Source organism: Meleagris gallopavo, chromosome 6 (genome assembly GCF_905368555.1).
Source record: "Meleagris gallopavo chromosome 6, MGAL_WU_HG_1.1, whole genome shotgun sequence".
Lineage (NCBI taxonomy): Eukaryota > Metazoa > Chordata > Aves > Galliformes > Phasianidae > Meleagris > Meleagris gallopavo.
In genome coordinates this window covers 18971416-18984183 of record NC_139409.1, presented here as the reverse complement: position 1 = coordinate 18984183, position 12768 = coordinate 18971416, and the positions used below count along the sequence as shown (strand labels likewise).

General features: G+C 35.3%; 1 protein-coding gene across 5 annotated transcripts in view; it reads left to right on the top strand.

Annotated features, from left to right (window-relative positions):
* The window catches only part of CACNB2 (calcium voltage-gated channel auxiliary subunit beta 2), a 222020-nt gene that overhangs the window by 198820 nt on the left and 10432 nt on the right, over positions 1–12768 (top strand). For all 5 annotated transcript variants that reach the window (XM_085227307.1, XM_085227305.1, XM_085227304.1 and 2 more), the window contains 3 exons: positions 889–969; positions 1289–1347; positions 2957–3066. In XM_085227307.1, coding sequence (XP_085083433.1) covers positions 889–969; positions 1289–1347; positions 2957–3066 — 250 coding nt within the window. The remainder of the gene's footprint in view (positions 1–888; positions 970–1288; positions 1348–2956; positions 3067–12768) is intronic.

Below are 12768 nucleotides of genomic sequence, written 5' to 3'. Positions count from 1 at the left end.
AAAGCCATTCCTGATAAGTCAATGTATGTTACTCTTGGAGGTATATATTGATTAGCAATTTATTAAAGAAAATAAAATGGATTAATCTGCTTATATGTTATTTCAATAGCAATATAAAAATTGCGGCAGTGGTTGGAAACAAGCAGTCTTAAATATTTTTCTTTCTCAAAATAGTTTTTGTAAATTATGCACAATACGTTAGTAAGTAGTTTGGTGAATACTGTACTAACACAGTCTGCTCTTGGGTAGTGATTGGCACTTCCCAGAGTAAAAATATTGCTATCCCAAGCTCTGTTTATGAAGATTTTCTGTAAATACTAACTTGATCAGTGATTGTTTTGATTCCTTTTGGAAGTGAATTGTGTATACAAATATGGAAGTCAGACCATGATCGCTTCCATTAGAATTTGCAGTGATGTCACGTTTTGCAAATCAGTCAGCAGATCTAAGCATAAAAAGAGATGTTCTAGGCTTCTCCCCTTCCTTTTTTTTTTACTTTTCTCCTTTGTAATTTGACAAAGAAAAATTTTAGTAGGAATAAAGGTGTCACATCGCCAGAGACTGTTGTGTCAAGTCCTTAACTATTGGAATTAGCCTTTTCAGTTAACCAGTCATGAATTATGCAGTGGCACATGTGAATGTCTCCAGAGAAACAGTTTTAGAACTGCTCAGCACAAACATGAAAGTAAACAGTAAGTCAAAGAAAAGCTTCTTCAAAAAGAAATCTGTGAATCTGTGAAGTCCTTGTTGTACTAATTTTCAGGAAAAGTTAATCAATCCACAATTCTTCTGTTGGTGACATCACTGGAAATTCAGAGTTGCTAATATTGTAATTAATATTTCTAGACTCTAAGTGCTGCAATGCTGAAATCTTTTTCCATTTTCCAGACAGAGCACATCCCTCCATATGATGTAGTGCCTTCTATGCGACCTGTAGTTTTAGTGGGACCTTCTTTGAAGGGATATGAGTAAGAGATTGTTGCAAATCATTTTATTTTGCCAAAAATATTTTGCATCATGTCGGTTTGAATGTTTGGAGTTAATTAAGCTGAATAATATAATTTGTATCACAGACAAAAATATAGACAGTTTATACTTCAATGAGATGTGTGGTTACCTTAATTTTATTTCATATCTGAATTCAGATTAGGACAAAATTACTTACATTCTTGTCATATTGTTCAGATAAAAGTTTTACTGTCAACTTCAATATCTTTTTCTAAATTGTTAGCATCAACTATCATCAGTTTCCTATCTAATTATTAATTTCTTGTTTCTTTGCTTTTAGGTAACAGATATGATGCAAAAAGCATTATTTGATTTTTTAAAACATAGATTCGAAGGACGGTAAGTACTTTGCATTATAATCTTGCTTGAGTTCAGGTCCTGTTGGGTACTAATTAATTTTTTAAGGAACAATGACATGCATACCCTTTATTTTGAGAGCTGGCTTGTTCTTCCATCTCAAAAGACATTTAAATGATCTTAAAAATTGGTTGAAATCTTGAAATGAAAAATTGTTTCCTTCAGTGTTGCATAATTGCATTTGAAAAACAGGAAAATTCTTTCCTATACAATCTTGGAAGGAAATTGGCAGGAGAAAAATTGTCAATTGGTAAATAAAAATATCTAACCGGTATCCTAATTTTCATGTTGGATTTCATTCTAAGGCTAATGGCCAAAAATCTCAATACTTGGTTATGTTTTTAGCTTTAGTTATATTATGCCTGAATTTTCAAAATGGTGTCACTAATCAGTGACTAATCATTGTGGAAATAACTCCTGTTTTTCTGTATTAATTTCTGGCTCTATTAAATTTTATTTGGTTATAGAAAGTTTATACACACATTGAACTCATTGGCAAATGACTTTTTTGATTACATTTCATATGAACAGCATCTAAGTATGTTTCTTAGAGAGGAGCTCCCCCTCTCCAAATCCATTTTCTTCTTTTAAATTGCAAGTAAAATCATACAAGGAAGAACAAGAGAGTAACATATGCCTTTTTAACTCTCAGCTCTGGAAAACTGTGACCTCTAAAACTTTGTTAGATCAGAGCTGGAAGGGGAATTTAACTACAGGGTGCTTTTTGACCCTGGAAAGCAAAACAAACTGAGTTAACTGTTTTCCTAGGAAGAAGAATATGCAGAAGGTTATGTAGAAGGTCAGTGCAAACTGGAAGTAATCACTTATTTCTTGGCTCATCTTCTCTCCTAAACACAGAACTGAGCCTACCAGATACTCAGCCCAGAGTTCTCATTTACTTTTTCACTCCAGTGTTTGTTTCTTTATGTTTCAGTCCTCATTTTCAGATAGCCAACATATTGCTTTAACTTTCTGGAAAAATATAGGTACCTCTTGCACTCTGTTAAAAAACAACAACAACAAACAACAACAAAACAAGTAGTTAACTAAAGAATAAATATAAGTATCGTGTGATTTGCCTGTTAAGTTTTATCTTCACCTTTTATCAGTACATTTTTGTATATAGTAAGCCAGAATATGTCATTCAGTACCTTTGGAAAAAACAAAAACAAAAGCAATCAAAATTAGGAAAGGAGAAATTAGCTTTTTCGTTTGGGGACAAATTACACCTCCATTCAGAGAACATAGTGTTTTAGAGTCCTGAAACACTTCAAAATTGAAACGGCCTACTGGTGCAAAGTCTAACCACAGCAGGCCTGGAGCCACCAGGGAGTACGTCTTCCTCACAACTCTGCCATTTCTCTACCTTTCTCTCCCCAGACTTTGCAGATCATGATCATACTGCAGTTTGGTGCTATTCAGAAAGAGGGATATCTTCCCAATAGTTCTTGTAACATAATTACATCTCTTCTGTTCAGTTTGTGCAAAGCATACTGAGGCACTGTGTTCTCAGCCAACTTTTAATTTTAAGTGAGTCTCTTTTCTCCTCAAAATAAATAGCATTCCCTTCTATATTATTTTATTTTTGCAGTATATCAATTACACGAGTCACAGCAGACATCTCGCTTGCCAAACGCTCAGTATTAAACAACCCCAGTAAGCATGCGATAATAGAGCGATCCAACACAAGATCAAGCTTAGGTAAGTACCTAGAATGATGCTACCTATAAATTGGCTGTAAAGTTCACTACTCACAATTCTTGTAAGTTAAAAATAGCCTTCTCTCTGCTGTGAGAAAATCACGATTCCTGTAGTTCAGAAATCCTGTCTCTGGAAGTCATTTTTAAATCATTACCACTTAAACTTCATGTAGTGCTGATATGGTTTTATCCTGCTTATGTACACTTCTCATGTTTGCTGTTAGCCTCAGTGGAAAGTAGCTGTCCATACGGTAAATAAAATGTAAGTAGATGTTCCTCTGGTTAAACAGAGGTAACATTATCAGAATACACAATGTTATTGATGTTATGGATATCAATATTATCTTTGATAGGATTCTGATTCAGTGGCATCTACTGATATTTTCGACATGAAAAAAAGACATTGAAGTACATGTTTCAAGAATTTAAAACTGATATAGCTTGGGTGCTTCTTTTACAAGCTTGTATTTCTTTGAAGCATTCAGAGAGTTTGATTTCTTCTGGACACATATTTTGAAATATTATAAATTTGTGGGACAGGAAACAGAGTTCCTTATCCCTAGCTTTATAACAAAATTTCTGAGTGTTGACTGTGTATTTAATATTTGCATAAAATAGCTGTCTTTTGTAGAATCTTACCCTTCCACACAAAGTTCGTCTTCTCTTTCTTGAAGATTTATTTCTGAAAACTGTTGTTTTCAGCTATGTGGATAATGTAAATCTTCACACAGTCTGATGGCTTCTAAGTTCGTCTCATTTTGAGTGTTTTCAAATATAAATATGTAATATAGTATGTAATGAATATCTTCATACACAAGAATTTTCTTCCATGTTGATTTCAGTTTTGTGGCCAAAATCTGTTTAATGATGTAGTGAAAAGATAGTGTTATTTATAAATAGAATTGAAAATTTGTAGTAAGAATGGATGTCACCTAGTCATGGAACATAAACAGAAACTGCTGTGATTGATTTCCCAGCCTGAACATCAACTCATGGGTTTACTCTATAGTACAAATACATGCAGTAGTAGTAAGCGTAACATCTACTCCCTGTGCTAAAATATGCTTGTACTTGTTTAACAGCTATTAGAAAAATACATAAAGGAAAAGAATCTATTAAACAAATGCAGGTCAGTCTTGTTAAAAAAGAAAAACAAAAGTAAATGTTTGCTCTGAATTGTTTATTATTATATCATGGAACACCTTACCCTTAAGACTATCAACATTTTAGATTAAATTAAAATGGAAGTACTGACAGAATCTCAGTTGGAAACATCCATAATGTATATTTGTATATATAGAAATGTCTGTATTTTTTGTAACTAAGACCTATTATTATCTAAGATTTCCTAAGATTTCATGTTATAGATCTGTTTTTTGGTTGATTACAACTATCCTAAAATGTATCTGATTTATAAAATGATTTTGAATTATCTTGGGAAATGTTAGAGCAACTAGGTCACTTTTAACAATGAAGTTCAGGCAAAAAATAATTTTATCTCTGTTGAATTATTCTCAAAACCTTTACTCCAATACTCCTATATGCCTTATTATCTAGCAGGGTTTTGAAATTTAGAAGTGAGCTAAAGTGTATTTCAATTATATGCTTCTGAACATTTTTATGAAAATCATGAGAAAACATGATCAAATTACTATAAGCTTTAGTAGATAGCAGATAGCACAAGCCAGGCTTTGCATCTAAATCACTTAAAGATTAGGCTTGACTGGTCAAGGTCCAGTGCTGATACTGAGGCCCCTACAGATTGGATCAGGACAGTGAAACTCAAATAAAACAGGCAAGTATTTGTGTTTGCTTTTATTTTCTACTTTACTGGCAGAATTGAGTAAAAAGATGTGAATTTAACTGTGCTCAACTGAAGAAGAAGGGAGAAAGGCAAGAGATGTGAGACTCCAGCATGGAAATTGCTGGATTTATGGAACAGGAGCAGGAAAAGTTGAAGCTGTTGGTGAAGGGGATTTGGTCCAGGCTCGAGGGAAAACTTAGGATGAAGAAAACTGACCAAAAAGGAAGTCAGGAGGAAAAATGATGTGGTGGCAGTGGGCTGGAAGGATAACCGAGATAAAACAACTGCAGTGAGAAAAATGGACTTGATTTATTAAGTCAGTGGGAAAGTCATTGTGTAAGGTCAAAGAAAAGAAAATACAAGGAGTGTTACAGCCTGTTCCGTAGCTTGCTGTAATGTAACTCAAAACAGAAGTAGAGTCAATCAGAAAACAGCTTTGTAGCCATAGGTGTCCTCTTCTACCAGTGGTTCACAAAGAAGATGACAGCATACCACTGCTGTGAGTACTTAGTTGGCTCAAGTTGCAGACACTGGTGGCAACCTCATATCATACTGTGAAATTTTTATTCTCAGTTTGTGTGATGAATTTGCTATATGAGTAAGCCACCAAATATTTCATTATGAGAATATTATTAGGTTTACAAATGAGAGTTAGCAAAATAAAGATTAGGAAGTAATAGTATAAGGGTTTACTGTTCAAATTGTACTGTAGTTTATGTAGGCTGCAGTTTGGTCACAGGTTTGCAGACTACTTTTCCACCAGTCTCCTGCCTTAGTTTATTATTGTTGTTTTTTTTTAAAATGTACAAATTAATATTGGAGAAGTGGAATTGTTCAGTGACAGAGGTCAGCCACTGTTTCACTTTCTTGTACGATATATGAAGCAAGAATCTTCAGGAAGCCAAAGGAAATACTGTAAATGTAAAATGCATTTTCAATTTAAATCTGGAACAAGACAGAAAATATTGATTTGACTAAAAATTTTTGTGGCAAGTAAATCTATCAGTTTTAACAGAGAAGATTTGTATGAAACAACATAAAAGTCTGATCAGAAAGGTCATCGCTCATCTTCTACCCTGAAAGCACTTAACATACCAGTAATTAAAACTCATTTGGGATGTGTGTGATACCCAGAGTCAAGCTTCTGCAGCAATTGGTGTGGAAGAGGGATCTGTGTTTCAGCCTGAAGAATAGTGAGTGCTGAACTCTCTTTTTTGGTTCAGCAGATATTGTTTCCCTATTCAAAAATGGGATAGCCCCAGTGGGAGAGGAAGGTCTGCTGCCTACATCCTGATAGTCTATAAGCTGAAGCATGATATGCCATAGTCTTCTATTCTGAATTTCAGCATCCAGTACACATCTCCCATTCTTCTTATAGATGGCAGGTTTTTTCCCCGCAGTGTTTTCTGTACACTTCAGGCATAATTTGTAGAGGTATTAAGTATTGGGGCTGTAACTGAAATTTGAGCCTTGAACTTTTCAAAAAATAACACGTATCATCAAAATCAGCATGTTGCATGCTAACACACTGATTTTTAAAATGGAAACCAAGCAGTATTTTATGGAGCTGGAGCTACTGCTGGGGACCTTCCAAAATATCATGCTTGTGGCTCTTCACTCCCCAGAAGTCATCTTATTTTAGACTCTTCTCTGGCAGTCATTTAACTAGGGAGATATTCTCTTCATTCCCAGCCCAGCATGACGATTTTGTCTTATCTCTTGAATCAGCACTGATGTCATGTACATAGTAGCATCAAGAATGTCCTGAGTCTTAGTAGTGACTTTTAAAAGAAGCAGGGTTATGTTCCGTTTTGGAAGAAATAATCCCCAAACTCATGATTTCCTGTAGGATGGCTTCCAGCTTCCTAGTTGGCAAAGATATTTTACTATGGTAATTATTCTGAATAATCAGGTACAATTGATCCTACCCTCTCCTAGATGAGTGATAGCTTGTGATTAATCTCTGTCACTCCAGTCTGGAAAATAAAAATTATTCCAGCCTGTCACTGAACTGGGATGTTTCAGTGTGAAAAACCATTTTACTGGAGCAGTCAAACACTACCACTGTAAATTCCATAAAATAACCTACAAATACTTTATTCATTTAGTTTTCAGAGAAGGATTAGCACAGTATGCTCTGAGATATCTAACACGCATTTGTCAACAAGGGGAAAGTAAATGATTCAGAACTGCTGATCATTTGAGTGTATGGAGTTATGCACTGATTGAGACAACATTCTTACAGAAACAAAATAGAGTGCGTTCCCAGGAACGCTATCTTATAATACAGTGCACATAAGGTTTGATTTAAAACAGCTATCTTAGCATTTCCTAGTTTTTTAGTATTACCTTTGCAGTTGATATGTGTGTAATGTATTAATACAAATATGTATTATTAGAAGTATCATTAAATATGTTATTAAATTTATCAGTCATAGATAAATCATTAAGTCAAGATTCAGGTTACCTTAGTTCTTTTCTAGTATCTGCTGCAAGTCCGCTGCAGGAAATAAGTTTTCTCAACCTATGTTTTCCCATACATAATGTAATAATAATAGATCCTTTTCTCCCAATTGCCTCTAGAAAAAGACAGAAAAAGAATTTCTGTCCACACCATCTACAATGATTTATTTCTTGTCCAGCTTTATAGAAATTACAGTATATATTGCAATGAAATTTGATCTTCCTAATGAAGAAAAGTTGGAGTTGAGTTGAGTTGGGTTGGGTTAGCTCTGAATGAGGGTTCTTGGCTTCTTTGCTTTAGGACATGGGAGATGAGTTGCTGTTTGTCTGTTTCCTCCCTGAACAGCGAGGAGAGCATGAACTGAAATCTATATGCTTACTGCATGTCTTGTATAATTTAAAAATGGCTTTCTGATGCAACAAATATAACTCCCCAGAACAGCTCTGTATTAATTGAGATCCCTTCCAAGTTCAGTGGAAGGCAATTGCTTTCTCACCCACCTTTGTATATGAATACATAATAGACCTAGGCAATCAATTAACTAATTATTTTCACATTTGTGAGCAGCTGTTGTAACTGCAGCAGAGAACACTATTTCTTACAAATTTGAAAATATATCTTCATTTTTTTATATAAGGCCCTTGTTCTTTAAAAGAAAATGTGGTACAGATGTAATGTACTTGCTGTATCAATACCAAATACTGCTGCCTGGGCAATCAAAACGTTCTTATCATCCAACATGGGTTTGTACTATGATGCATATTGTTTAAAAATGTGCATAACATAGTAAACAGTTGAATAATCACTACTATTTGGAACTGATTTAATAAATGAAATGATTTCAAGGAGGCATACACAGTGTGATAATGAGGAGTAGGAATTAGCATGAGGAATTAGGTTCACAGGATTATAGGGAGATGTCAATGGGCTTAATGCTAGATGCCTGTTGACTGAAAGTTTGCTTCCGTAAAGGAATGATGTAAAAGCAGACTTGGGGATTTGATTTGTTGGAAACCAAGGCTACAGCTAAATATTTATGATTCTTTGAGCATTCTAGTGTGAAATTAATCTATTTAAAGATCTTACAAAATAGTGACTAGCTCATAAAAATTCAGTAGAAAGGTGCAGTTTCATTATTCTCCTATATGAAAACTTCCTCTGTTCGTAAAGGGAAATACTTACTTGTCAGTACTTCTATGAGTTTCATTAAACTTAAGGGCAATTGTTTCATTTCTCTAAAAGCCTAAAAGAAATCTGTAATTTCAAAAAAGAATTTTCAAGCAAGTACAGTACACGGTTAAATCCCATTCACCTGGAAATCAGTCAGTCCCAACTGGCTTGGTTAAATTTCTGCATGTGCACATGTCGTTTGCAGAAACTGCTGAACAAGCTTTGTGTTTTTGCTGCATTTCTTTGTCAAAATGACCCAAACCTTTTTCTTGTTGTTGCTGTGTATGTTACACTTGTTATAACCTTGCTTCATGCTGTATGCTTTGTACAAGAACCTGATTGTCTTGGCTTTTTCCATTCTTCGCTTCATTAATGCTCTCCCTTTCCAGATGTTTTGGGTATGTATAAAAGCTTGCAAATTACTTTTCCTGCTGTCTTGTGTTCAGTGCTTTGTTGTACCTCACAAAACCACTGTGTTTCTAGTAACTGGCTCACTAATAGACAAAAGTCAATGCTATACTGTGTTGCTAATTTTTTTCTGTTTTGTTGGTGTTTTTTATCTTTTTCCCGTGTAAATTTTGCCATTTTTCCTTATTTAAGTAATACTAAAAATGAATGGACAAGTAAACACTGAAGATTAGGTTTTCCACTATAAATTTCTAAGGTGTCTAGTCTGTATATTCTAATGCACACATTAATGCTGATGTAAAATGTCACTGTGTGTATCATAAATTGATTGCAGTCAAATGGCTGTGAATCTGTTTATTTGCTGCTGTGTACCTAATTGTATGTGCATAAGTAGTAACAAATCAGGCATTATATGCACCCAATTTGCATGTTCTATCAAATGCCCACCTTTGGAAATCTGTCTCAAGACAAATATAAAGCTCCCATTCACATCATTTGGTTGATATCCCAGAGTTTTGGTTTTTCAAAGTGAAATAGAAAAGCTTGAAGAAATAGTAATGAAGTTTCAGTGCAAATTCCAGCACTGTATTTTGTTTCTTGATATGTATGTGAAAGTCCAGTTAAATGCTTGAAACTTTAGTAACAATTTACAGACGCATAACATATGTATGATAACTTTACGTATTCTCCATGCTTGACAGTTTAATGTCAGTTGTTTTATATATGACATGTTTCTAGGAAGTGTAATCCCAGAAATCAGATTTAGGGGGAAAGCTTAAAAGTTAGCTAACTACTACATGGCCTACTTACAGAGGCCATGGACAGGAATGCATAATTGGGATTTGACCAAGAGTGTATTTCCGTTTAAAAGCCTCAAGGATCTAATGTAGATAAAAGAGAAGGAAAAACATGTTTGATGTGTCATGAGAAATTCTAGTTGTCTCTTTATAATGTACAGAACTATCAGCTGTAGACATTACATTCCCAGATTTGATAAAGTAACCGGCTAAACCTCAAGCAGCTTGGGGTTATCGTGAGGATGTGGCTTTATGTCATTTTACACACAGGTGGGGAAAGAATGGCATAAAGATCTTGAACCTCTTTTAATTTATCAGTCTTTTTTGACTCAGAATGCTTTTTGAGTTTTCTGCCAGGTCAGTCTTGTTAGCATCTGACGTCTTTAATGAATTCTCCAGGTAGTTCTGAGGTAGAAGTTTTGTTTTGACTTTCCAAAATTCTAACTTACAAATAATTTTTTGATACAGTATTGTCAAAGCATTTTAATGAAATTTCCTGAGGGTTTCTAAAGGACATATGAAGAAAAAACAAGTTCTTGATTTCTTTGACTTAGAGCTCTCAGAACATATCTCTGCATTTTCTCATGATACTGCACTGACTTACATATGATTGATAATTATATTGGCATAAAACGTGTGCTAGAGACTAAGTAATATTGTAATGTAATTTTTAAGCTCACAGATATGTGTATAATAACCAAGGTTACCTACACATGTAAATGAAATATATTCAGCAAGCAAATTATTTGCTAAAAGATGGAAAATAAAAAAAAAAAAAAAGCTGAAAAGAAAAACTATTGCAGTCAAATGGCTGTGTAATTGCAGCAGTAGTATGCATAGTGGAGAGGTGGAATACAAGGATGGTTTCAAGAAAAAACGCAGGTTTTTCCAGAAACTGGAGAAGTACTCCAAAGAACAGAAGATTGGGACCTCATCGGAGACTTCTTTTTTCACCCACTCTTGATTTGAGAGGCAGAAGCACATGTTAGTCCAGAAGCTATGCAGTGCTGGTCCTTGAACTTTTCTCCTATACCAGAGCTGAGAGAGATAAATACTGAAATACCCTTTAATTGATGAAAAAGATCTCTTTCCACCTCCAGACACAGGTGGAAACTTGTTCGTTCATAGGACTATAGTTAACTGCAGTTATTGCCCTGAATATGATTCACAACAAAAGATAGTAAGGCATCCTCAGCCCTAGCAAAGTATTGCTTCAAAAAGTATAGCAGGAAATCTTAGTACGCAGTGATATATCCTGTACTGGCAGAAAAGTTCTTCCAGTAGTGTAGCAAATACTACTTCCCCAGCCAAAATTAAGATATGCTGTCAAAAAAACAGATTTTGCGGATACAATTTGTCTTGAACAAAGGTTTTCAGCTATCTGAAATGGTATTAAAAATTATACATTAGCTGATATTGTTATATTGACTGAAACATTGAGTCTGGTTTACAATTGCAGGAAAGCAGCTCAATCTCATCATCAGAACAGTCAATACACAGAGACAGATAGTCTCTGATCTGTTTATTCTAGTTGCTGCTTGGACTTAAGTTAGGGATAGACTATTGATTATCTTCTAATAAATCATAGAGGTAATGATATTGAATCATTCCAGCAATATCTATACACATTGAAATTGCTGAATATGTAATCATAAATGTGCCAAGATCTATCAGAAGTCCTGTCTTCAAAAACGTGGTCCTAATTCAGACAGCAGCTGGACCATTGTGTTTTTATTGACAAGCAGGAAAGCACACAATGGTGCTCTCTGTTCCAGAACACCATGCATATCTTAGAATCTTCTCTGTTGTAAAAGACTGATGTGGACTCTGCCGAAACAGGAGATAACAACAAATGGATGGAGAGGATCTTTAATTGATCCAAAACTATGTCAAACTCCTCCAGAATATCACACAGATTTTCTGCTGGCCACTTAAGATGTTACTTAATTCATGAAGTGATTGTAGTATTCACTTATTGGAGCAAAAGACTTTAAAGTAAATGGAGATTTACAAAGATGAAATTCTCTCTCCTGGAAATTTTTCAGCCTTATTTGCTGCCAAATTTTTGTGCTATTCTAGGAAGACAAAAATTTATCTCCTAACACCTCTTGATAAGGACATCCTTCTTTAGAGAGAGGCTTTTCTTGAATGAGTATCTTCAGGTAGCCAGACCTGATTGGCTGTATTTTCCAGTAAATATAATGCTTGTGGCCAGCACAATAGATAAAATGCTGATAGTGTAATTTCAAGAAAATATTTAATAAATATTTAGTACCTCTTGTTGACATTTAAGTGTCTGCTGGATATCTTCTAATACTTGCTTTGAACTGCCTATACTGGTTTTGTTTCAAGGAGTGTGCACAGTCTTAAAAGGGAAACTCATGTGGATTGCAATCTTGCCTGGCTCTCTGACTTCATAGAAAGCCCCTCAACTTGTGTAATTTCACAGGTTGAAATAGTTGAAATAGTTGAAATAGTTGAAATAGTTTGGGTTGGAAGATACTTTTAAAATCATCTAGTTTCAACCACCCTGCTACAGGCAGGGACACCTCCCACTAAACCAGATTGCTCAAAGCTCCATCCAGTCTGGCCTTGAATGCTTCCAGGGAGGGGACATCCACAACCTCACTGAGGAACCTGTTCCAGTCTCACCACCTTCACAATAAAGAATATCTAGTCTAAATTGTTTCCCTTTTGGTTTAAAACCCTTTCCCCTTGTCCTGTCACTACATGCTCTTAAAAAAGTCCCTCCCCATCTTTCCTATAGGCCCCCTTCAGGTACTGGAAGGCTGCTATGAAGTTCTCCCAGAGCCTTCTTTTCTCCAGGCTGTAGAGCCCCAGCTCTCTCAGCCTGTCCTCGTCAAGGAGATATGCCAGCCCTCTGGTCACCTTTGTGATCCTCCTCTGGTCCCACTCCAACAACTCTATGTCCTTCTTGTGTTGGGAGCCCCAGAAGTGGATGCAGTACCCCACACAAAGCCTCAAGAGAGCGAAGTAGAAGGGCACTTCTCTGTGAAGTAAAGACATGGCAAGACTTGAGCAAGAAAATGTCATTCAATT